Source organism: Haliotis rufescens, unplaced genomic scaffold (assembly GCF_023055435.1).
Source record: "Haliotis rufescens isolate VD_foot unplaced genomic scaffold, xgHalRufe1.0.p SCAF_3, whole genome shotgun sequence".
NCBI lineage: Eukaryota > Metazoa > Mollusca > Gastropoda > Lepetellida > Haliotidae > Haliotis > Haliotis rufescens.
This window is the reverse complement of record NW_025964001.1, coordinates 27,510,195-27,535,204: the sequence shown is the minus strand read 5'-3', so window position 1 is coordinate 27,535,204 and position 25,010 is coordinate 27,510,195. Positions and strand designations below refer to the sequence as shown.

The following is a 25,010-nucleotide window of genomic DNA, read 5'->3' as shown; positions in this document are numbered from 1 at the left end:
TTGGGCATGACACTCACGTCTTTCGGCTTTTGACCCAGTATCGTGGCCCCTATAACAAAGACATATACAGGAATGATTTCAATACCTTCATAATTAGATTCAGTCTACCAACGTGTTGCATCTGTTGAATAATATTCTCCTACGAATGCTTATTACCCCAGAAATGTGGACCATGCCAAACGACTGCGTGTTCCGGCCGTTCCTTTTAATGTCGGACTGGCCGGTTGATGCAACATTGTAGTATTTGATCATTTTATATTTGTAACAGCTAACCATGCTTCGCGCTTGTGTGTTATGCGTGATTGTCGCCGTGGCCCTTGCCGATCCGGTTCCTGACTTCAAAGATTGTGGTAAGCTTTGGCAATACCATACCTTGATTTCCATCAACTTGTGGATCTAATATAATACATTGGCTGTACTCAATATACCCCGCCCAGCTGTGTGCTCATGTAAATCTGAAGCACTGAACGGCAAGGGATAAATATTATAGGAGACTAAGCAAATTGGGGTCAAACTAGTTTGATATCAGTGGTTAAAAAGCGCACTTATTCTGGCTACCCAATTCTATGATTTATGAAATGGTTTATACAAGCTATGAATAGTCAATGCCTTTCGGGATTTTTTTTGTTCCATCCGGGATTCGAACTCACACTCTCAGAATAAGGCACCTAGTAATCACCAGCACGCAAAGTCAGCAACCTAACCCGCTCAGCCCCATGGCAGCTGGTAGTCTAGATCACGTACTTTGTGTACCCCTCTGATAAGTGTGAATTGACATAGCGGAAAGCTATGAATAGACGATGCCCCTCCCGGATGGGACTCCACCCAATACTAGAATTTGTACCTAACTAAGAAAGTGAAGTCCCAAATACAACATATGGTATATCAATCTAGCTGAGACAAAGCCTAACTTTCACATATCACGGCTCACAGCCCCCTTTCAAAACAGCTGAGCACATGCTTATTTAGACAAATTGTCGGTCTTCCTCATGAAGATCCGGGGTAGAATAGGTCTTCAGCAACCCATGCTTGCCGTAAAAGACGACTAACGGTGTCGGGTGGTCAGGCTCGCTGACTTGGTTGATGCATGTAATCGTATCCCAATTGAGATGTCCTCAGATTTTCACGCAGAGGTATCGTTTCGGAGTAAATGAATTATGAGATCCGTATCAAATACATCATCATCAAATAACCATATCTTGTTGTTTCTTTTTAGCCACCATCAAACATGAGTGTATACTTTCTTTGCCTGGCGACCGCCTCCGTGGTCTTGTGGTAGAGCTTCCGCCCGGAAAGCGGAAGGTCCGGGGTTCGATCCCCGGCCGCGTCATACCAAAAGACGTTAAAAGATGGTACTTGTTGTTACCCTGTCTGGCGCTCGGCATTAAGGGGCTAAAGCAAGGACTGGTCGGCTCGGAGTCAGTATACTGTGTCTGAGTGGGGTATTCATGTTAAACTGTGGCATGGTATCTCAGTGAGCTAGCACTATAAATCGGCATCAGTCCGGACTAGTACAAGCAGCCACACAAACACACACACGTACATGCACGTCGCTATATAAGTGCAATAATCTTGGACGCGACGTTAAACCCAATTTCACCTCACCTCACCTTCTTTGCTTGGCAGTTTATCGTCCGGATTTAAGAGGTTTTATTCTTTATATACCTGATTCCAGATGCCATGTTCAATCGAACCGTTCCCGTGAAGATTCCGGGATAGAATAGGTCTTCAGCAACCCATGCTTGCCGTAAAAGGTGACTATGCTTGTCGTAAAAGGCGACTAACGGGATCGGGTGGTCAGGCTCGCTGACTTGGTTGATGCATGTCATCGATCCCAATTGCGTGGATCGATGCTCATGATATTAATCACTGGATTGTCTGGTCCAGACTCGATTATTTACAGACCGCTGTCACATAGTTGGAATATTGCTGAGTGCGGCGTTAAACAACAAACCAACCAATCATTCAAACCGTTCCTGTTTCGATTGGGCCTTTATGATTCAGTGTATGTTGCAGGTTCTGTCAGCGGAAAGATCAACACCCTTGACATCACGCCATGTCCCTCCTTCCCTTGCCAGTTCCCCAAGGGCAAGAACGTCACCGTCTCCATCACAATGACAGCGAGTACGTTGACAAGCTGACTCCTTACCAGAGGGACATTGTAGCTCATTCAGTTATCCGAGACGCCACATTTTGCTTTGCAGAGTTGTGTCCCTTAGACTTGCCCAAATACCTATGATCGTGGGTTCTGATTATGTATCTTGTGTTTGTCAGCACATATACTTGCACGAGGTTTTCACCAAAGTGATAAACGCCAAAGGCTCGCTTTCCTCCCACATCAAGCTGACACGCCGTGGAATAACTGGAATACTGTTCAAGGCGGCTTTAAACCCAACCCAATTCTCGCAATTAGACCCTGAAGTGAGTGAGTGAGTTGGGTATAACACCGTTTAACATAATTCCAATTATATCACAGCGTGTCAGCTTAATGTGGGAGGAAAGCCCGAAGTGATGCAGGACTCAGACGTTTACCACTTAGGTGAAACCCACTGCACGGGTATGGTGCTGACAAACCTAGAAACATAATCGGGGCGGACCTGTATTCGAACCAACAATAATAGGTTTCTGGCGTGCCCAAGGGACGCAACTGTGCACAGCGAATCGCAGCCCCTTAGATGACTGGGCCACCCGTGCCCCTGTTAACAAACAAACGGTTACATGGTATTTTATGTAATACAAAGGGGCCCTAAGTATCTCTTAAGTTTAAAAAAACCCTGATGACATTCAAACTTGCTAACCTACATACGCGGATACTGCAGAGGGGGTGGGAGGGGCACGTATCCCTCATGTTAACGAATGACGAAGTGTGTTTAAGTGTCTTTCTGACACAGGCTGCTCTCTCCGAGTCACACATGAAACTAACTCCGCTAAAGGCGATGAGTGAGTGAGTGAATATGGTTGTACATATCTTTCAGCAATGTTCAATCAACATCACAAAATGAGGACACCAAGAATATCCAAAATTGTACCCATGATGGGAATCGAATCCGGGTCATTAGTATCAGATGTAGGTAAGACGAGCGAACGTTTAACCCACCAACTACCGCCAAACCAAATATAATAAGTGAGTGAGTGAGTGAGTTGAGTTTTGCGCCGCTTTTAGCAATATTCCAGCAATTTCACGGCGGGGGACACCAGAAATGGGCTTCACACATTGTACTTTGGGAATCGAACCTGGGCCCTCAGCGTGACGAGCGAACGCTTTTACTTCCAGGCTATCCCACCGCCCCCTAATATAAAGATGCGGGGGGAGGTGTGTTTGTGGTGTGGTGTTACACATCCTATGTGAAGCTGAATACGGGGGATGGAGAATTGTGTGAGATAGGTCCGATTAAGCCTATGAAATAATATATACGCTCTTAAATCTCCGGGCAGGTGTGTAGCGTAATAGTCGTTATATAAATGTAAGTCCTGCCGTGGGATTTCTGCAATGTTGCAGTCACCCACTCACTCAATACCTCAACTGCATTCGCCACCGTGGTCAAGTGGACACAGCGAGAGCGGAAGGTCCGTGGTTCGATCTCATATGGGTGCAATTATCTTGAACTTCCAATTTCACCTCACCTCTTTGCATTCAAAGCCTATCGATGACATCTATTATTCAGGTGCCCAGGTGACGACAGCCAAGACGGTAGTCCACGGCATCATTGCTGGCATCCTGACCCCCTTCCCCCTGGCCCAGCCCGACGCCTGTCAGGACATGACCTGCCCCGTCAACAGCGGCGTCGACGTGACCTACAGCAACAACATCTTGGTGCAGGAAGTCTACCCTAAGGTACACGATCGTCAGGGCAGAAATAACACCCATGTATGTTATGTTTCACGTTATACCTCCCGAGACTGGTAATGTAGCGAACAGGCTCTGCACATTTCGCACAATGGCTTATTTTATGATGAAGCTCTTCATTTAAATCACGAATGAACATAATTTTCAATATCTTGAAGTGTCATATGTGCTTGGTGTAAAAGACTAGATACACCGTGTTCTTCATGTTTGAATATCCGTCTTGAATTTTTTTGATGTCATCGTACATTGGCCCGTTGTTGCAGATCCGCCTGGTGGTCAAGTGGGAGATCCAGGACCAATCTGGACAGGACTTCATCTGCTTCGAGGTTCCGGCGGAAATCACCGACTGAATGTGTGCAGTGTTCGGTACCGGAAATGCTTCAGGGTCGTAGAAACTGTTGTTTTCTCTGAATTTTGTTCAGAGTTGGTATCATTTGGTTCACTAACTGTGTGGGCTACTGATACCAGTGGTTTCTGTATATTAAAACGTGTAGATGAGTGCGCCATTGTTGTTGTGGTATACATACTCACTCAAAGCTTTTCACAAACCGATTGTAGCGCTACGATCACCGTAGCCCCGTCTGTTTAAATGTCTACTCACGATAGTTGTAGCGCTACGATCATCGTAACACCGTCTGTTTAAATGTCTACATACGACAGTTGTAGCGCTAAGTGAGTGAGTGAGTGAATAGGGTTTTACGCCGCTTTTAGCAATATTCCAGCAATATCACGGCGGTGTAGCGCTAAGATCATCGTAACCCCGTCTGTATAAATGTCGACGTACGACAGTTGTAGGGCTACGATCATCGCAACACCGTCTGTTTAAATGTCTACTCACGATAGTTGTAGCACTACGATCACCGAAGCCCCGTCTGTTTAAATGTCTACTCACAATAGTTGTAGCACTACGATCATCGTAACACCGTCTGTTTAAATTTCTACTCACGATAGTTGTAGCACTACGATCACCGTAGCCCCGTCTGTTTAAATGTCTACTCACGATAGTTGTAGCACTACGATCATCGTAGCCCCGTCTGTTTGAATATCTACTCACGATAGTTGTAGTGCTACGATCACCGTAACCCCGTCTGTTTAATTGTCTACTCACGATAGTTGTAGTGCTACGATCATCGTAACCCCGTCTGTTTAAATGTCTACTCACGATAGTTGTAGCGCTACGATCATCGTAACACCGTCTGTTTAAATGTCGACGTACGACAGTTGTAGCGCTACGATCATCGCAACACCGTCTGTTTAAATGTCTACTTACACAGTTGTAGAGCTAAGATGGGGACACAGGTGCGGTGTGCTCGTCAAGTCGAAGGATTCGATTCCAACATGGGTCATTGCAATAGTTGCAACCATTCACTGTATGCCATGGTATGAGTATCCAAAACATCGCGATGTGTATCGATACACATAGGAACACAGGTATAATCTTAAGGATGACGGTATGAAAATGGTATATCAAACACTTTTCAGGACGGCTTAAACAAACGTCAAGATGATGTTAGATAAACGGATATATATATATATACAAAATACACTTGAAAATGAAAAATCACTCATGACCGTGTCTGTTGATGACCTAAACCAGTGCATATGGACGGCATATTTAAACATTGTGAGGTGCCCATGCTAGGCGTGCAAGGTCAATTGGAGCGCTGCTGGTGCAGCCCAGTTGTTGGACTAACATATAAGTACGTAGAAAGCAAATAAAATTAGGGGTAGGGTTACACGGCGAGAAGCCGGAGGTGAAAAGGAAATAAGTATAGCTGCTAGATTGGTTGGTTGGTTTCTTGTTTAACGCCACACAATATTCCAACTATATGACGGCGGTCTGTAAATAATCGAGTCTGGACCAGACAATCCAGTGATTAATATCATGAGTATCGATCCACGCAGAAGAGAAGAGGGTAAGTATAACTGCTAGAGCTGAGAGGGGGGTATCTATAGCTTCTAGAGTTCAGAAGAGGAGAAATATAGCTCCAAGACCTGAAAAGGAAATAAGTATAGTTGCTAGAGCTGAGAATATGATGACTACAGCTCATCAAGCTGAGAAGGGGATAAGTATAACTGCTACAGCTGAGAAGGGGGTATCTTCAGCTTCTAGAGTTCAGAAGAGGAGAAATATTGCTCCTATAGTTGAAAAGGAAATAAGTATAGCTGCTAGAGCTGAGGGATGGGTATTGCTGCTAGAGCTGAGAGATGGGTATAGCTGCTAGAGCTGAGAGATGGGTATAGCTGCTAGAGCTGAGAGATGGGTATACCTGAGAGATGGGTATAGCTGCTAGAGCTGAGAGATGGGTAGAGCTGAGAGATGGGTAAAGCTGCTAGAGCTGAGAGATGGGTATAGGTGCTAGAGCTGAGAGACGAGTATAGCTGCTAGGTCTGAGAGATGAGTATAGCTGCTAGAGCTGAGGGATGGGTATTGCTGCTAGAGCTGAGAGATGGGTATAGCTGAGAGATGGGTATAGCTGCTAGAGCTGAGAGATGGGTATAGCTGCTAGAGCTGAGAGATGGGTATAGCTGCTAGAGCTGAGAGATGGGTATAGGTGCTAGAGCTGAGAGATGAGTATAGCTGCTAGATCTGAGAGATGAGTATAGCTGCTAAAGCTGAGAGATGAGTATAGCTGCTAGAGCTGAGAGATGAGTATAGCTGCTAAAACTGAGAGAATGGTATAGATGCTAGAGCTGAGAGATGGGTATAGGTGCTAGAGCTGAGAGATGGGTATAGCTGCCAGAGCTGAGAGATGAGTATAGCTGCTAGAGCTGAGAGATGGGTATAGCTGCTAGAGCTGAGGGATGAGTATAGCTGCTAGAGCTGAGAGATGGGTATAGCTGCTAGAGCTGAGAGATGGGTATAGCTGCTAGAGATGAGGGATGAGTATAGCTGCTAGAGCTGAGAGATGGGTAAAGCTGCTAGAGTTGAGAGATGGGTATAGCTGCTAGAGCTGAGAGATGGCATAGCTGCTAGAGCTGAGAGATGGGTATAGCTGCTAGAGCTGAGGGATGAGTAGAGCTGAGAGATGGGTATAGCTGCTAGAGCTGAGAGATGGGTATAGCTGCTAGAGCTGAGGGATGAGTATAGCTGCTAGAGCTGAGAGATGGGTATAGCTGCCAGAGCTGAGGGATGAGTATAGCTGCTAGAGCTGAGAGATGGGTATAGCTGCTAGAGCTGAGAGATGGCATAGCTGCTAGAGCTGAGGGATGAGTATAGCTGCTAGAGCTGAGAGATGAGTATAGCTGCTAGAGCTGAGAGATGGGTATAGCTGCTAGAGCTGAGAGATGGGTAGAGCTGCTAGAGCTGAGAGATGGGTATAGGTGCTAGAGCTGAGGGATGAGTATAGCTGCTAGAGCTGAGAGATGGCATAGCTGCTAGAGCTGAGAGATGGCATAGCTGCTAGAGCTTAGGGATGAGTAAAGCTGCTAGAGCTGAGGGATGAGTAAAGCTGCTAGAGCTGAGAGATGGGTATAGCTGCTAGAGCTGAGAGATGGGTATAGCTGCTAGAGCTGAGAGATGGGTATAGCTGCTAGAGCTGAGAGATGGGTATAGCTGCTAGAGCTGAGGGATGAGTATAGCTGCTAGAGCTGAGGGATGAGTATAGCTGCTAGAGCTGAGAGATTGGTATAGGTGCTAGAGCTGAGAGATGGGTATTGCTGCTAGAGTTGAGAGATGGCTATAGCTGCTAGAGCTGAGGGATGCGTATAGCTGCTAGAGCTGAGAGATGGGTATAGCTGCTAGAGCTGAGGGATGAGTAACGCTGCTAGAGCTGAGGGATGAGTAAAGCTGCTAGAGCTGAGAGATGGGTATTGCTGCTAGAGCTGAGAGATGGCATAGCTGCTAGAGCTGAGGGATGAGTATAGCTTCTAGAGCTGAGAGATGGGTATAGGTGCTAGAGCTGAGAGATGGGTATAGCTGCTAGAGCTGAGAGATGGCATAGCTGCTAGAGCTGAGGGATGAGTATAGCTGCTAGAGCTGAGAGATGTGTATAGATGGGTCATATATACAGGTCCCATCAAACATGACGTTGAACGTCCTTAAGTGAACTGACATCAGCAAAATCCGAATAAATAGTCGCAAAATATATTTTGCGAGGGTTGTGTTTTTGGATTGCGCATTTTCCAACCTCGATGAGTGAACCTCGATCCCTGGTCGAATGTCCATCAGTTGTATCTCAGTAATTGTACCATGCGCAATATGACCCCCAAAACAATACCCTACTGTTAAAGAAGAAGGCGACACTCGGAAATAACTTAAAATTTCTTAAATTGTAAGAGAGTGAGTTGGTTTTAATGCCGCCTCGAACAGTATTACAGTCATATCACGGCGCGCCAGCTTAATGTGGGAGGAAAGCCCCAAGCGATGCAGGTCTCAGACGTTTACCACTTTGGTGAAACCCACAAGCACGGGTATGATGATAACAGACCTAGAAACATATTCGGGGCGAACCGGGATTCGAACAACCATGGATTTCTTGCATGTCCAGGGGACCCAGCCCTGCACGGCGAGTTGCGGCGCCTTAGACGACGACGCCTACCATGCTCCCCGCCGCTGCCCGTCCTAATTGTAAGAAATATTAGTTTATAGTAAAAGAAGATAATAATAATAATAATGGACGAATTAGGAACACGTTACAACTGGTAGTGAAGTATGAAAGTGGATGTTATGACTGCCACCGATCTTGATGGACGAAAGGGTAAGATTGGAAATTTCAAAGTTGACTTTTTAGGATCAGTAGTGCTTAATACCGTCACGACTTGTCAACAATTCATTCACTCGACGAGGCATACTGCGTATGAGTCTCCCAACGGCGATTTGAGTCTGTCCCACTCACCGTGCAGCGCCTGGCCAAGTTCAACCAGGGTGGTCGGCGGCATATGACGTTGAGGCACACGTCTCCCTATCATGGCCCATGGTCCCTATCACGTGTTAAATTGGGTAAAGATCTGGGTTCATTGCCGGCCATGGCATTTCTATGGATGTTGTGCTGCTGTGAGCAATGACGATTCATGCACGGTGAGCACGGGCGTTGTCGTCCTGAAAGCGAGAAATATAAACGTCAACACACACGCCTTGCATGCAAACTTTAAGGGTGTTAGTATGTTGTCCCGATAGTACTGTCCAGTGACCCTTCTTTGCACAATATGGTGTGGGGCTCCCTCAGTCACAGTGATGCCATCCCACGCCATGACCGATCCATCGCCAAATCTGTCACACGGTCACAGGTAAACGTTGGGTTGACGTTCATTTCGACGTCGCCAAACACGACCATGACTATCAAGGAAGTGCAAATTGAATCGAGACTCATCTGAAAACATGACACGTGACCAGTGCCGGTTACCCCAGTTTCGACGTTGTCTACACCATTGACGTCTGTTGGCAATATGACGATTTGTAAATGGAGATGATCTAAATGTAGACGATTTCCAATCGTCGGACCCGTAACTCGTACTCCAGTAGCGTGAAGAAATTTGAAGCAGTTTCATTTGCCGTTTGAGGTCGATTTCGTAGAGGCTGGTTTCGGATCAATTCACCCTGTACTCTTCTCGTTGACCTGGGACGCCCTGAACGGGGTCGATCATCAACATTTGGGTTTGTTCATACCTGTTCCATAGTCTGCAAATCGCAGACAGTGAAACAGAGAACGTATTGGCCCTGCACGCTGGCTTCTGTCGGGTTCCAGAATGGCAACAGCCCATACACGCGCGTGTTGCAGACGTCGATGCGCTAGTTCATACTGAAAAAATAAATAAAATCAAGTAAAGCACAATGCCAAGCAGAATCAATGAGATTGACAGAAATAATGTTCCACAGAGATTAATCGACCTTTCTTGAAAGTGTCAAAATCACGAAAGACACCGAGCCACGTGTGTATCGCTACTGCGTGCGGCACGTGCTCAAGCAAAATGTAGAATGCGTTTTGGTTTTACAGACATAAACATGTTTTGGTTTTACAGACATAAACGCTCTCCCAGAGGACGTTTGTCAAAATGTATATTTCATGTTTGTTTGTTTGTTTATTTGTTGTTTAACGCCGCACTCAGCAATATTACAGATATATGACGGCGGTCTGTAAATAATCGAGTCTGGACCAGACAATCCAGTGTTTGACACCATGAGTATCGACCTACGCATTTGGGATACGATGACATGCGTCAACAAAGTCAACGAGCCTGACCACCCGATCCCGGTTTATTTCATGATCCCCTGCTATTTTTGAAGAGTATATACAAGAAATAATGTAACCACATATACGTCCAAATGTGAAGGTCGATAAGAAGATAAGAGACCATGGCTAGTGTGCTGACCAAGTTTGTACACTGACATTAACCTCGTGGTTCAGGTGAAGTCGTGTTGGACCTGACTCAACCCTTGAATATGTTCCTGCATCTGGCGGCCATCCTGATTCTCACTGTGGGGTCATGCTCGGGAAATTCCGTGACGGACTTCGGAGACTGTGGTAAGTGACGTAATGGTCGGAATAACACCACGTGGGAGTCACGAACGAGCACCGTGACTCCTATCTAGACAGTGGACAAAGGGTTCACAAAAATCGTAATTTTGAAAAAAACATACATGTTTTGAACACATACTATGTTGACGTTTTACCATGAAGTGAGAAAACTATGCGGCAGGCAATCCTATAGTTTTACGTAAGAAAATTTAACATATCCGTTTTAGTCAACTCAAATCTAACGATGCATATAAATCTATAGCATTATCTATGTTTTTGGTTGGTTGGTTTGTTGTTTAACGCCGCACTCAGCAATATTCCAGCTATATGACGGCGATCTGTAAATAATCGAGTCGATCCACGCAATTGGGATCATGACATGCATCAACCAAGTCAGCGAGCCTGACCACCCGATCCCGTTAGTCGCCTTTTACGACAAGCATAGTCGCCTTTAAAGGCAAGTATGGGTTGCTGAAGATCTATTCTACCCCGGATCTTCACGGGTCCATTATCTATGTGATTACCCTTATACTACAAATGGCACGTATTTTCCTCTTGCAGGCTCGAGTGTTGGTGAAATCAACAACATTGACATAACTCCTTGTGACCACCCCTCCTCCCGGTGTAGAATTCCCCGGGGCACCAACGCCACTCTCGCCGTCAACTTCACCGCAAGTACGTCATGCAGGGTTCCCCGAATGAACAACTCGTCATCGAAACCTTGAAACATACTTTCCTAGCTATTTATTAAATACACATATACAACTTCCTGTTTAACCTGTCATTTAACAGCTTTCATACATTCTCTGTTGAAGATGGGCAGATTACTTCAGCTAAAACCTTCATATGGGGAATTGTTGACGACAATATGTACCCATTTCCGGTTCCGCTGGATGCGTGTGAGCACATGAAGTGTCCTTTACAGAGCGGAAGCCAGGCCGTCTACAACAACGTATTCTTCTTATCTGCAGTGTTACCACCGGTACGACCAAAACACACGGGTGGCCCAGTCGTCTAAGGCGCCGCGATTCGCTGTGCAGGGTTGCGTCCCTTAGGCACGGTAGAAACCTTTGATTGTGGGTTCGAATCCCGGTTCGCCCCGATTATGTTTCTATTTTGGTCAGCACCATATCCGTGCTCATGGGTTTCACCGAAATGGTAAACGTGTCAGACCTGCATCACTTCGGGCTTTCCTCCCACATTTAGCTGACACGCCGTGATATAACTGGAATACTGTTAAAAGCGGCGTTAAACCCAACTCACTCACTCACTAATCGCTTGATGGTGATGTGTAATCTCTTAATGGTAATATATAATCTCTTTATTGTGATGTGTGATCTTTTAATGGTAATATGTAATCTCTAAATTGTAATAGATTACTTTTTAATCCTGCACATATCAAATCCCTGTATTGACGTTTCAGATAAATGCGACGGCCAAGTTCGAGCTGGTTGATCAACTCGACAGACGAATTATCTGTTTCACTGTTCCCGTACTGCTCGCGTGGTGATGTCACCGGGTGGCCATATCATATATTTATAGTTAATAAAAAATTAAATGAAGCAAACGAATTTTAATGATTTAACAGCATCGTTGACGATATGACCTATCATTATCACATGGTCACTATATATTATCACAATGAAACTTACTCGACAGGGTTTTCACCACTACATCATTACTCCAACTTAAAAAGTATGTTTAGAAGGGGAGTGTTACAGGAGTGAGCGTATCATTGATATACGAAGCTCAATTACTATTACTATCACATAATGGAATTGTGATATCATTTTCAAAAATTAATATCCTTCCAGCTTTAAATAAATACATTATATTATATATTATAATAAATATATTACCAATTCCGTGAATGTTCTGACTCCCAGAAATACCACATGTACAGGAATTGACTGCGAATGAGTGAATATTGTTTTACGTCAGTCAGGAATATTCCAGCCGTATCACCCAATACTATTTGAACGTGAATTTAAAAACTACATTTTGTCATGCCGAAACTGTGTCAGAACTGCCATCTGCCTAATCTCTATATTTTTTCTTCTTTATATTTTTGTTTTTGCAAACGTTAGCTATGGAACACAAATAATACAACAGATATTACATCAGAAATATATTACTGAATGCCCGTCAAAGTACAACTCGGTCTTACATGTCTATGTTTCACCCTGAAGTATCCTGCTAAATGAATCATTAAGTATGAACAATATAAACATAGCTTATCGGCAGTTGTAGCAAGTACTTGAAACACTTCGCTGTGCACATCTGTCTCAGTTTCGCGCATTGCCCTTATTTTGTTATTGTGTGTTTGTTGAACAATTTAACGCGGTACTCTGCAGTATTCCAGCTATATGACGGCGGTCTGTAAACAAGAGAGTCTTCATATGATAAGATACATTAATTATTTTAAACTTCTCAAATCCAGTTTAACTTGCCAAGAAACGTTTAAACATCGCATTTACGGTAAATTTAAACGTTGCAAGATGTCCACGCTATGCCCTATGTTTACGTCCGAAGACTTAGTGGTAGAACTACAAGTGCAACTCAACTGTTATTTATAAAGAAATTTAAGTCATGTATGTGGTTAAATATATATATTTACATATATATGAAGAAACATAGAGTATGAGGTTGGTTGTATTAAATATATATTCTGAGGTAAGTAAATAAGACCCACTAAACTGTCAGGGCCTGTGAACAAAATTGAACAGAGAACACTCCCGTGACTCCGCCATGAAGGCCGGAAAATACCGGAAGTGTAAACAGGTAGTTCTGGTTGTAAATCAACTACCTGCCTTGGGTGTTGGAGAGGAAACCGTTGCTCCCGGCTGAGCCACTGCAGTGTGAGTTAGCATAGTAGTATTGTTCGCATCTCCAGGACAATACTGAGACGTACATAAACACCTCGTAAATGTTTGGTACATTCATTACCGTGGAAATGGAAAACAAATGTTTTGATTTGATCATACATGCAGTATATCTGTTACATAACCATTACCGATGTGGGTGTAATCGCCATGGCATGTAATTAAAAAGTAAGCAATGATCATGGTGTTGTTTATCGTCCAATAAAACACTACAGGGAGAAGAAACCATGCGGGGAGCTGCCAACTGTCTTATAAAAAAGTGTGACGTCATAGATTGCCTAATTAGAAACAATTACATTAAAGATTGAATATAGTTTGGAATTGTATTTATTTCAACGTTCTTTTAGCTCCAAAAACATTCTTCTTTTCATGTTTAACATGTTTTCAAAGAGGATTGATAAGAAAAAATGTCGTTCTGTGAATTTGATCTGCATCCTCAATTCCCAGGTACATTAACATCTATTATGGACATATATATTATATATATAGCAAACATTAAATGAAAGTACACAAAAAATTCAAACAGGTTGGCTCTTGATAAAGGTGCTCTTTGGTCCGACACAGCAGTATATCTAAAGAGTTTTGTCATCGGCAAGACCTCCAAAAAAGTGAACTAAAATTTTTAAAATTCAGAATTAATATTCGCAATGAATTTATTATTGTGTAATGTTCGCAAGAAGGTTGTAGCGTGGGATCGTGGAACATTGTCCCTGTTTAAGGCTATGTTAAGGTCTGCTGTTGCATGGAAGTCTACTTGGCAGTCTCGATCGTGTCTCGTTCACCGGAAAGATCGTTATGCGTCGCTAATGATCTGTCACGTGTCATCTACATATAACGAGAAGAGTAACTCACACGTTAAAGAGTTCCCGGCAATCTTCCGTCACCCTCAATCATCTCCGGTCATCTGCTATCAGGTCACTGGTATCAGGTCAATGGTCTTTTCATCTCTGACCTAATCGAAACCACCCCACAACATGAGTTTGCATAGCATGTGGTGTGAAATCATCTTGTAACATTTATGAATAGGTACTGACACAAACATCTTTAATTTCTAGAGAAATACGTCTCAGCCAAACTTTATTATGATAATGCTAATCTTTTCAAAATATATATTTTGCATTTTCCGAACTCGACGTGAAATGCAACATGTCGAATATCCATCAGTTGTACAACATCACTTACACCAGGACCATTGTCTCCTTGACATTTATCTGAAACAATGTCAGCACATAAACGTCCAAATTTGAAGGTCACCATGACGATAAGATACCATGGCTAAGTTAGTACACCGACATTAACCTTGTGGATCAGATGAAGTTGTGTTAGACTTGACGCATCCCTTGAATATGTTCCTGCATCTGGCAGCCATCCTGATTCTCACTGTGGGATCATGCTCGGGAGATTCCGTGACGGAGTACAAAGACTGCGGTTAGTGACGTAAATACTCTACATTTTCGGAATAACACCACGTGAGTGTCACGAACGAGCACCGTGACTCCTATCTATAAAGTGGACATAGATTGCATGAATTCTTTTTAATAAAAACATAAATTTAAACATATATTGAAAAAAGCTTAATGCAGACGATTTGCTAAGTAAAGGATACTATATTTTAAGTGTTCATGATGAGTTTTACAAATGTTATTCAAAATTATCCTATTTAGTCAACTCGGTGGTTTTAAAACGATGTATATTAGTCTATAACAGGTTTGATTACCCTTATTGCACAGAGATAATGTCTCAGTTTCACACAAGGCAGCAATTACAACACTTAGACGTTCAGTGCAAACGGGCAGCGGATTAGTTTAATGCAGATTGGCACCCACCATGTCTTTGTTTATTTGTTGTTTAACGGTAAACCTAGCAATATTACAGGTAAGTGGCGGCAGTCTGCACACAATCGAGTCTGGATCATACAAACCAGTGATTGATATTATGAGCACCGATCCTTATACAACCACGTCACCAAGCCGGACCACCCAATTTATAACTTCGCCTCTTACAACCAGTATAGGATGTTTTGGACCTACACTAACCCATCTTTCCGAGGCAATATATAAGCTTAATATATATGGACCTTTCTACCAAGTTTTGCTGAAAAGGCTAGTTGACGGTCTTGCCTCGATGATACTAACCGGCATTCCTACGTCCCTTATAAAGACTGACAGAGTACAACGTCAGAGATGTATACGCCCTTTCCCCAACATTTAGTAAAAGTTAATAACAGCTGGCAAAAGGGCAAATATACCTCGTGTATGAATTATCAGTATTGGGCGTACTTTCCACTTGCAGGCTCGAGTGTTGGTGAAATCAACCGCATAGACATTACTCCTTGTAAGAGCAGCGTCAGGTGCGGCATTCCCCGGGGCATCAACGCCACTCTCGCCGTCAACTTTACCGCAGGTACGTCATGTAGGCTTCCCCAAACGAACAACTTGGAATCTGAACATTCGACTTGAAACCTACTTACCTGAACTCCGATTTAATATACTTACGCTTTCCTGTTTAACTTGTTTCTCGACAGCAATTGTGATCTGACAGCACACATATGCATTCTCTGTTGAAGCTGCACAGATTACCTCAGCTAAAAACTTCATATGGGGAATTGTTGACGACAACATGTTCCCATATCCGGTTCCGCTGGATGCGTGCGACCACATGAAGTGTCCTTTACAGAGCGGAAGCCAGGCCGTCTACAACAACGCATTCTTCATTTCTGAAGCATTTCCTAAGGTACTACCTACACACAATATCATTAGAATGAGATCCCTTACTCAGTAAATGTAACGAGTAAAAGTTAATATAATAAAATCTAATTTTAAAGATCGACCGTATACAAATCGTTGATTCTTACAGCAACAACATAGGTCACCGTAGTTTTTTAGAGTTGCGTCGTATGAGGATAACAGATGTGGTTTTGATTAAACTGGAACTATACTGGTGGTTGATTCGTATACCTGCCTCACAGGTAGCTCTAAATACGTGTGCCCTTCTCCCGTTCTCTTTGTTTTTGCCTTAAAACTTAATTGTGATATGTAATATTTTAATCCTTAACATAGCAAATCCCTGTGTTTCAGATAAATGTGACGGCCAAGTTTCAGCTGGTTGATCAACTCGACAGACGCATCATCTGTTTCACAGTTCCTATACAGGTCTTGTGGGGATGACCACATGTATTTATAGTTAATACAAATCTATACGAAGCAAACGTGTTATAATGATTTAACGTGAGTGAGTTGGGTTTAACGCCGCTTTTAAAGGTATTCCAGTTATATCGCGGCGTGTCAGCTTAATGTGGGAGGAAAGCCCGAAGTGATGCAAGTCTCAGACGTTTACCACTTCGGTGAAACCCACGAGCACGGGTATGGTGCTGACAAACCTAGAAACATAATCGGGGCGAACCGGGATTCGAACCCACAATCATAGGTTTCTGGCATGCCCAAGGGACGCAACTCTGCTCAGGGAATCGCGGCGCTTTAGACGACTTGGCACCCGTGCCCCTAATGATTTAACGAGTCCTACAGAACTGTTGACGTAAAATCACGTAATGCAGGTATCATTGTCACATGGTCACAACATTATGTTGGACGGCTTGCTAATGATAAAGAAGATAACATATCTTTACTCCAAAGAATCATGAATGGAGACAAAGAGAGTATCATATTATTTTTGACTTAACTCGCGTTCAATCGTAAAATTAAGAACGAAATATACTGGTTGGTAAACATACTGTGACACCCATTTGAGTGTTATCTTTGGATCGCATGACCACTGTATATATGACATACATAATACCATCACCACGCGCTGCCTTCTTGAAAATGTCACAGGATCACTTTGTGAATTTACGTAACAGATTAATGTATCATTATATATCGAGGCAGTCTGTAAGTTATCAAATCCGTGCCAGGTCTTGATAACAACAGCAACAGGTCATGGCTTCAGCATGTCACATAATCAACCATGTAGGTCACTGTAACCACAGAATCCTAATTTTGTGTCAGCTCTGACGACACACCAGGGCCTTGTTTCGCGAAACGATTATAGCACTACGACTGTTGTATCTTAACATACAATCACGACAGTCTTAGCTGCGGTCGCTTTGTAAAACGGGGCCCGCTAACTGAAATCCACTAACAAAACACGAGGACGGTGTGGTAGCCCAGTGCATAAATCGTTCGCTCATCACGCCCACGGCCCGAGTTCGATTCCCAAAATAGCCCAACTCACACAATCTGTAGATATACATTATAGCCCAGCATTCAGTTTGATCATGATTAGGAATAATATGGGAGACACCACAAGCACAAATAATTGCGCCATGCGTTTGTCCTGGGTCGGATACCCGGATGAACCCTCTGGCATTTTTCCTCTTAGCGGTACATTCTGCTATACGAGTGCAGTTATCTTTCCCCTCACCTTACAGCCCTCCCAACGGCCAATCAACAACGCTAAGAGTTACTAGTTTGTTTGTTGTTTAACGCCGCACTCACAATATACCGGCTATATGACGACAGTCTGTTAATAATCGAGTCTATACTAGACAATCCAGTGATTGACATCATGAGCATCGATCTAAGCAGTTAGTATACGATGACATGCATCAACCAAGTCAGCGAACAACACAGACAAGGTGTTAGATGAGAATGTTACTCGCGTATAATCAGTGGATAAATCCATTGTCATGTGCAGAAGCTCATTGAAACCAATTGACCAATACCACCGATCTACGTACTAGCCTACATCGAGTTTATCAGCAGGACTAGGATGAGATAAATAGCCAGTGATGTCGAGTCAGTACTGAGTCAATAGCTTCATGACCGTGACGTGAACGATAAGATTTAGTGTCATCAACACCGACGCCGTGGAATACCGGACTTCTGATCTTGTAAGATTTGGCCAACTGCAAACACACACCGTCATGAACGTACTCGCCCTCGTCGCTGTCTTTGCGACTTTGATGTTCATGGGCCAAGCGGAGCCCATCAATTTCAAGAACTGCGGTGAGAGCATTTTATTTTCTACTGTCGTCCTTTAACGCGAAAAGACGCGTAATTTTAACAGGGCGTGACAAGATACCTTAGCCCAAGGCATATTTGCGAATAATGAGAGCTCATAATGTATTTGCACAAAGCGATCTCAACGCTTCAACTGTCGCAGCTCCCAAAACAGTTTTACTCGATGCGAAATCGTAGCTAAGTACTTATCCACTTTTACTTTTCGACATCTGCATGTCGCTAAAAAAACAATTGTAGATACTAGAGTCAAAAGTTTCCAAAGTCAGCAAGGAGTAGTTCTGAGAAAAAAGTGAAAACGTAAAAAGTCCTTTCCGTCCATATTCTCAGAAAATAAGTCAAATATTTAAATGTCTAAAAGAAACAATAAAAGGCTTGAAAATTATGATGCCAAATTTGGCTTTGTTTTTTGTTGTTGTGTTTTTTTGGGTATGGTAGAAAACAAAATCTACTAACTTAAAAGAGGCCAAAGTAGGACTATGCATGTTTATGTTTAATACCATATAATAATGTTCAATAACAGTGTTATTTTTTACCGAAAAGGGTTTTATGGGGTTCGTCAATAATATAATGACAACAGTATGTCTACCATGTACAGATTAGCCTTATTATAATGTGTCTAAGTGACAGAAATACACAATCCTATGCACAAACACTCCAAGTAAATTTATTTCAGACATTATGATAACTTTGTGTAAATGAATACAATGGAAAATAATATACTCTGTTCATACCTTTGACTTTGGCCCTAATGGAATTGTACCTTGGCCCTTTTTACAAAATTTTAGTTAACTATAAACTTGAAAGTCGGAACAGTACTATAAATTTATAGGACGTGGAGCCATGTCCAAGCATTTAAAATATGACACAAAAGGTTGAAACGTCCAATAATGACTTTGGCACCTTTTGACTGTGGTAACTGCAATTATTATTAGCGACCGGGACCCCGTTCCACAAAGCGATCGTAGCACTAAGTCGACTATACTCTGATACTTTAACATAGTCTCAAGTACAGCAGTAGTGGGGGCGGTCGGGTAGCCTAGTGGTTAAAGCGTTCGCTCGTCACGCCGAAGACCCGGGTTCGAATCCCGACATGGGTACAATGTGTGAAGCCCATTTCTGGTGTCCCCCGCCGTGATATTGGCGTAAAACCAAACTCACTCTCACTCACTACAGCAGTAGTGGCTCTACTATCGCCTTGAGGAACGGGCCACAAAATATTTCACGAAGTAACAACGGAGTTCTACAAAGCTACGATTTAGCAGATTTTACAACAGTCGAATCACAAGAATCGCTTTGTACAAGTCGGTCCATTCAGAGCGTCACATGAAAGCTAATAATGTACTTATCTTTATTTAGTGATTGTAGAAAAAAACATGAAGAAAATGAACACATTGCGTCATATTCACGCGGGCAATACAGCCATATTGTCCTACTGCGACCTTTCTGTACTTAACACTACAGTACACCGTGTACTGATATGGGACAGTCGAGGGGCACCTGACCTGTGACCCCAAGTAGATGCAGCTGATATCACTTATTATTATCACATTGTTTGTGTAGATCGCAAATACGTGCCAGCTATTTATGCCATATCTGCATTTAATATACTGAACCGCAAAAGAAACGTCACCCCAAGTAAAATTGCATGAAAAGTAGTCATTTCAATATCTGGGTAATTTTTGTCAAATTGTCCTCAATTTAACATAACCTTGTCCGGAAAAATGAAATTTGATGATAAAAAAACAAAGCAGGTGACAATAAAACCGATCGCCCAAACGCATCACGGCAACGGCAAGCTGGACAAACCGCCCGGCAAGTAGACAATGCATTTCAAGTCCACGCAAGGACCATATACAGGCTCCAGCAACGGTACCAGACCACCAACACTACATATGACGACCACGTAGTGGAAGACCAAGGGTCACCACCCGACGACAGGATCGTCAGATTGTGCGACAGCATCTTCAAGGTCGCTTTGTTACTGCTGCGGAAACTGCTCGACAGACCATGGGGACACACCAGCGACACATCAGTGCAGACACCGTGCGTCGACGATTGACGAGCAGACACCTCCACTGTCACAGGCCACACCGAGGACCCATTCTGACACCACGTCATCGCCGGGTCCGTCTTCAGTGGGCAACACAGCACCAGCATTGGCGCCACCAGCAGTTGAAAAGAGTCCTCTTCTCAGACGAGAGCCGTTACTGTATCTCAACAGTAGATGGCAGAGAGAGAGAGAGACAGAACTGGCGAAGCCGTGGGGAACGTTGTTCGGATGCTTGTGTTGTTGAGAGAGACTCGTGGGGTGGTCCGAGCATCATGTTGTGGGGTGGAATTGGTCTTGCAGGGTCGGCCCTGTGGTCTTCCAGAAAATCGGTCACAGCAGCTCGGTACATTCATCAAGTCTTGAGACCACACGCCATACCTCATTTGGCACGCCGCCGCAACCACGAGTTTCAGCATGATAACGACCGTGCCCACACTGCGAGAGCAACACGAGACTTCCTCCAGCAGAATGGCATCAGAACCATGCAGTGGCCTGCCCTCAGTCCCGATTTAAATCCCATTGAGCACCTGTGGGACGAGATTCAAAGACGGCTGAATGACGGCCGACCAAGGCCGACAACTGCAGCTGAACTGTGACAGGCGTTCCCCAGAGTGTGGGCTCAAGTGCCTATGGCCTTCATCAACCGCCTCATCCATTCCATGTATCGACGTTGCACGGCAGTCATCAGTACACATGGCTGACACACGAGATACTGACTTGTGATGCCATTTTCTCAGAGACTAGTGTTGTGTTTCACTTTAAGACCATTTGACACTTTAGTTTCAACCTTGATGATCAGTTTTGCCAAGTTTCGTCTTTTTAATATGTCTCACAGGATGTTTACAGTGTTTGGACAAATAAGGTTCCTCATATATCTATCCATGATGACGTTTCTTTTGCGGTTCAGTATATTAGGAAATGAATGTTTTTTATTCATAATCGTCCATTCATTTGTAATGGAATACCTCGTGAACCTCCGTGTTAGAACTACCCTTCAGCAACCCATGCTTGTCTTTAAGCACCATATACACGTGCTCTTTGGTGATACAAGTCTACGAGACCCGTGAAGATCCGGGGTAGAACCCTTGCTTGCCGTAAAAGGCGACTATGCTTGTCGTGAGAGGCGACTAACGGGATCGGGTGGCCAGGCTCGCTGACTTGGTTGATGCATGTCATCGTATCCCAATTGCGTCGATCGAGGTTGATAATGTCAATCACTGAATCGTCTGGTATAGACACGATTATATCTGAAATATTGCTGAATGCGGTGTTAATTATTTTTAGAAGCTTATAGCGCTATTCTTTGTCAGATTGTTTTTTAAACTTACAACAAATCTTCGCATTACATTACATATACATTGAAGGAATCTTATGGGGAAATCGCTATTGGTGAAATATGTCACCAATATTCACAACCCTATTTCATACATGTCTGTATCATTAACACTATGTAGAACTATGTATTCCAACAGTAAGATTCACATAGGAATACATCCAATCTTTCTATGTATTTATATTCATGCATACCAAGGAGGCGAAAATTTCTTCTTACACACCATTAACCCATTTCCGAATCACAGCTTGTTTCTTTGTTGTTTAACGCCGCACTCAGCATTATTCCAGCTACATGATGGCGGTCTGTAAATAATCGAGTCTGGACCAGACAATCAAGTGCAGTGATTGATATCATTAGCATCAATCCACGCAATTGGGATCGATGGCATGCATCAACCAAGTCAGCGAGCATGACCACCCGATCCCGTTAGTCGCCTCTTGCGATAAGCATAGTCGCCTTTTACGGCAAGTATGGGTTGCTGAAGACCTACTCTCCCCCGGATCTTCACGGGTCTCCGAATCAAAGACCAGGGTGCGACACTGTTCAGTGGGCGAATGAGTTGGTAATGTTTGCTCAACGAAGATGTCATCTTTATCAAAGACGTTGAAATTAAAAAAGACAAGTTTTAGACAAGGTACTCTGGTACCTATATTTCCTATTTCGCAGAGTTTGTCCGATGTTTGGCAGCCTATTGTATTGTCTGTTGAGTTGAATAGCTAAACTATATAAATGCGACTAACGTGGATGTATGTAAGGACAAAGTGGGAGGTGGGGTAGCCTGGTGGATCATGCTTTCGTTCGCCATGGTGAAGGCCTGGGTTCGATTCCACACAGTGGTACAGTTGTGTACACATGCTGGTGTCCTCGGTTGTGATATTGCCAGAAAGTTACTTAAAGTAACAAGGACGTGTGCTTATTCTAGATGTATTCTATTTCCACTGCTTCGTCAAACCATGCGTCTTTAGTACAAGGCAATCACAATAAAAACAGATCTGAGTTCTCGCATCCGCTAAACAAAGATCTGATGACATCCCATTACTGCTCACGTCAGAACGACCTTTCGGGAACAATATGTTGAAAAAGTTCTCGATTAAAAATTTCAAAACTGAACAAATGAACATTTCTGGAATGTTTTATGTATGGTCAAGACTGTATGTCAGTGCTCCCTCGGGTTATACAACGTCTCTTCCGTTCAAATGTCCATCCCTTTGAAGAGAGAGAAAGCGATGATTTTGACTTAATCAGTCGTACAGCCCGTAACTGCCGTTCGGAATACCCCGTGTTAATATTTTCGAGGTGGCATGATTATTGTCCGATTGTCACTTTCTTGATCTGGTAAGCGACGCTCTGATTGGTCGGATGAAAGGTCGTTTTGACGTGACTCGTAATGGGACGTCCTCAGATCTTTGTTTTGAGGTAGAGCGTAGGGCTGGGACGGGTAACTCGGGTCCCCGAGTCCCCGGGTCGGGTGGGTACTGAGTAGGACCCGGGTACCCACAGGACTTCCCGGACCCGTGGTTACTCACGTGATATATTGTTCAATGACAAATATTATCTAGAACTCTATGGTTACACTACAAGTCACTAATGTTCACATTTCTTTCTGACTGTGCACCCATTCCTTCTGATTTTTCATATGGTTGAATAAAGATATAACTTAATTCAACTTCAGTGTATGAATGACCAGATTGTTTAATACATGTTTCTAACTACTTTTTGCCAGGGCTATGCTAAAATGTTCCCAATCGGACATTTTGAGACACCTCCTGAGACCTACAGTGGGTACCCGGGTAGGGTCGGGTAATAGGGGGGTGGGTACCCGGGTAGTAAATTTGGACTCGTCCCAGCCCTAGTAGAGAGAACTATGATCTGATTTAATGAGATTGGTACAAGCAACCACTCCAACGTAAGAATCAGTTTCACAGACATTCACAAGGACATTTAATATAGGATAGGATAGGATAGAACTCCAATATTGTTCATGAATAAATATGGTTATGATCCATAATAACATAACGATCAATGTATGTAAATCTAAGTTTCACATCATGTTTACAGTATCACGTGTTTCTGATTCCAGATGCCAATGGTACTGTGACGTCAATGGACGTCACCCCTTGTCCCGTGCAGCCGTGTGCCTTTCATAAGGGCGACGATGCCAAGGTCAAAATCTGTTTCAAGTCACGTGAGTCATTTTCTTTAATTGTAATATTATTCTTCTATTAGATATTATTAATATTTGGTGGTGTTACTAAGTTACGTTGTATTCTAGAAGTGGCGTAATGTTTCATGAAACAAGGGGCGGTCGGGTAGCCCAGTGGTTAAAGCGTTTGCTCGTCACGCCGAAGACCCGGGTTCGATTCCCGACATTGGTACAGTGTGTGAGGCCCATTTGTTGTGTCCCCCGCCGTGATATTGCTGGGATATTGCTAAAAGCGGCGTAAAACCTCACTCATTCACTCATGAAACAACCGATGGGTGATGGTACTTTGTTTGAGACGTAATATTTATTGATTATTCAGTCATTGCTTCGTTATTTCTATTATATGAAGTGAGAAGCCTCATTTAACGGTGGTGTGCCTATGTTTATTTGAATACATCATACCAGTATCAGCTTGACAAACACAATTTTTAAATTATGTAAACCTGAAAAAATAACGATTTCAGCTGCGTCGTCAAGTAACTTGACAGCCGAGATTGACGGGATCGTGGCAGGGATTCCAGTTAAATTCCCCATGCCTAACCCTGACGGCTGTTACCAGTCAGGTATCGGGTGCCCCGTCTCCCAGGGCCAGACCTACTGCTACACCAACAACTTGGCAGTGCTGCCGTCATACCCCACGGTAACTGAGGATACTCCTTACATCATCTTTCATACCTTTATATACCCAGTCATATAAAACGTATATATACATAAAATAAATAAACACTCCTATCCACGGGAATAGAACGCCTTACTACCCTTCTATCCACGGTTATGGGGCGCATTACTACCCTTCTATTTCCGGGTATAGAATTCATTATTACGGTCCTATCCACGGATAGGTAACGCATAACTACCCTCCTATTGACGGGTATAGAACGCATTGCTACCCAACGTATTACACATATTGTTCCAGATCCGGCTTGTGGTTAAATGGTCTCTTTCTGGGGACAACAAGGTCCCTCTATTCTGCGTTCTCTTCCCCGTGGAGATAGATGATGCTGAGAGGGCGGGCCCTCTGTCCGTCGGGGACACACCCACAGGGGAAGAGGTTGACACGTTCAGTCGTGACGACGGAAGTACTAAGTGACTATTCCACCTGCAGCTACAGTCCTGGTTCATCCGCATCACCATGGTGACGACGCAGCATCAGTGTCCTCGGGAGCCTCACACTTCTTGTCTACGCCGGTAGTTGCTGCGTTTGCATCTTCCCGAG

At 43.6% G+C, this 25,010-nt stretch overlaps 3 protein-coding genes across 3 annotated transcripts; all 3 read left to right on the top strand.

Moving 5' to 3' along the window:
* Nucleotides 1–159: 159 nt before the first annotated feature.
* Nucleotides 160–25,010, top strand: LOC124146270. The gene is made up of 14 exons (XM_048403388.1): nucleotides 160–350; nucleotides 2,017–2,124; nucleotides 3,666–3,835; nucleotides 4,111–4,173; nucleotides 8,693–8,789; nucleotides 10,195–10,311; nucleotides 10,867–10,980; nucleotides 14,499–14,615; nucleotides 15,480–15,590; nucleotides 15,754–15,920; nucleotides 18,022–18,190; nucleotides 23,672–23,776; nucleotides 24,259–24,434; nucleotides 24,711–25,010. The coding sequence occupies exons 1-14, from the start codon at nucleotides 275–277 to the stop codon at nucleotides 24,882–24,884; spliced, it is 1,764 nt and encodes a 587-aa protein (XP_048259345.1). The 5' UTR covers nucleotides 160–274; the 3' UTR covers nucleotides 24,885–25,010.
* On the top strand, nucleotides 10,128–11,867 carry LOC124145097 (NPC intracellular cholesterol transporter 2-like). Its single transcript, XM_046514783.2, has 4 exons — nucleotides 10,128–10,311; nucleotides 10,867–10,980; nucleotides 11,121–11,287; nucleotides 11,729–11,867. Exons 1-4 carry the CDS (start codon nucleotides 10,230–10,232, stop codon nucleotides 11,813–11,815), a joined length of 450 nt encoding a protein of 149 aa, XP_046370739.1. The 5' UTR covers nucleotides 10,128–10,229; the 3' UTR covers nucleotides 11,816–11,867.
* On the top strand, nucleotides 14,437–16,390 carry LOC124145108 (NPC intracellular cholesterol transporter 2-like). The gene is made up of 4 exons (XM_046514793.2): nucleotides 14,437–14,615; nucleotides 15,480–15,590; nucleotides 15,754–15,920; nucleotides 16,265–16,390. The coding sequence occupies exons 1-4, from the start codon at nucleotides 14,534–14,536 to the stop codon at nucleotides 16,352–16,354; spliced, it is 450 nt and encodes a 149-aa protein (XP_046370749.2). The 5' UTR covers nucleotides 14,437–14,533; the 3' UTR covers nucleotides 16,355–16,390.

What these genes read in the sequence shown, in the direction of transcription:
- LOC124145097 (XM_046514783.2), top strand. Translation starts at nt 10,230, where the DNA reads ATGTTCCTGCATCTGGCGGCCATCCTGATTCTCACTGTGGGGTCATGC. An exon ending in CGCCGTCAACTTCACCGCAA is followed by an intron (nt 10,981 to 11,120) that starts GTACGTCATGCA and finishes TCTCTGTTGAAG; the next exon opens with ATGGGCAGATTACTTCAGCT. An exon ending in TATCTGCAGTGTTACCACCG is followed by an intron (nt 11,288 to 11,728) that starts GTACGACCAAAA and finishes TTGACGTTTCAG; the next exon opens with ATAAATGCGACGGCCAAGTT.
- LOC124145108 (XM_046514793.2), top strand. Translation starts at nt 14,534, where the DNA reads ATGTTCCTGCATCTGGCAGCCATCCTGATTCTCACTGTGGGATCATGC. An exon ending in GACGGAGTACAAAGACTGCG is followed by an intron (nt 14,616 to 15,479) that starts GTTAGTGACGTA and finishes TTCCACTTGCAG; the next exon opens with GCTCGAGTGTTGGTGAAATC. An exon ending in TTTCTGAAGCATTTCCTAAG is followed by an intron (nt 15,921 to 16,264) that starts GTACTACCTACA and finishes CCTGTGTTTCAG; the next exon opens with ATAAATGTGACGGCCAAGTT.
- LOC124146270 (XM_048403388.1), top strand. Translation starts at nt 275, where the DNA reads ATGCTTCGCGCTTGTGTGTTATGCGTGATTGTCGCCGTGGCCCTTGCC. An exon ending in GACGGACTTCGGAGACTGTG is followed by an intron (nt 10,312 to 10,866) that starts GTAAGTGACGTA and finishes TTCCTCTTGCAG; the next exon opens with GCTCGAGTGTTGGTGAAATC. An exon ending in CAAAATCTGTTTCAAGTCAC is followed by an intron (nt 23,777 to 24,258) that starts GTGAGTCATTTT and finishes TAACGATTTCAG; the next exon opens with CTGCGTCGTCAAGTAACTTG.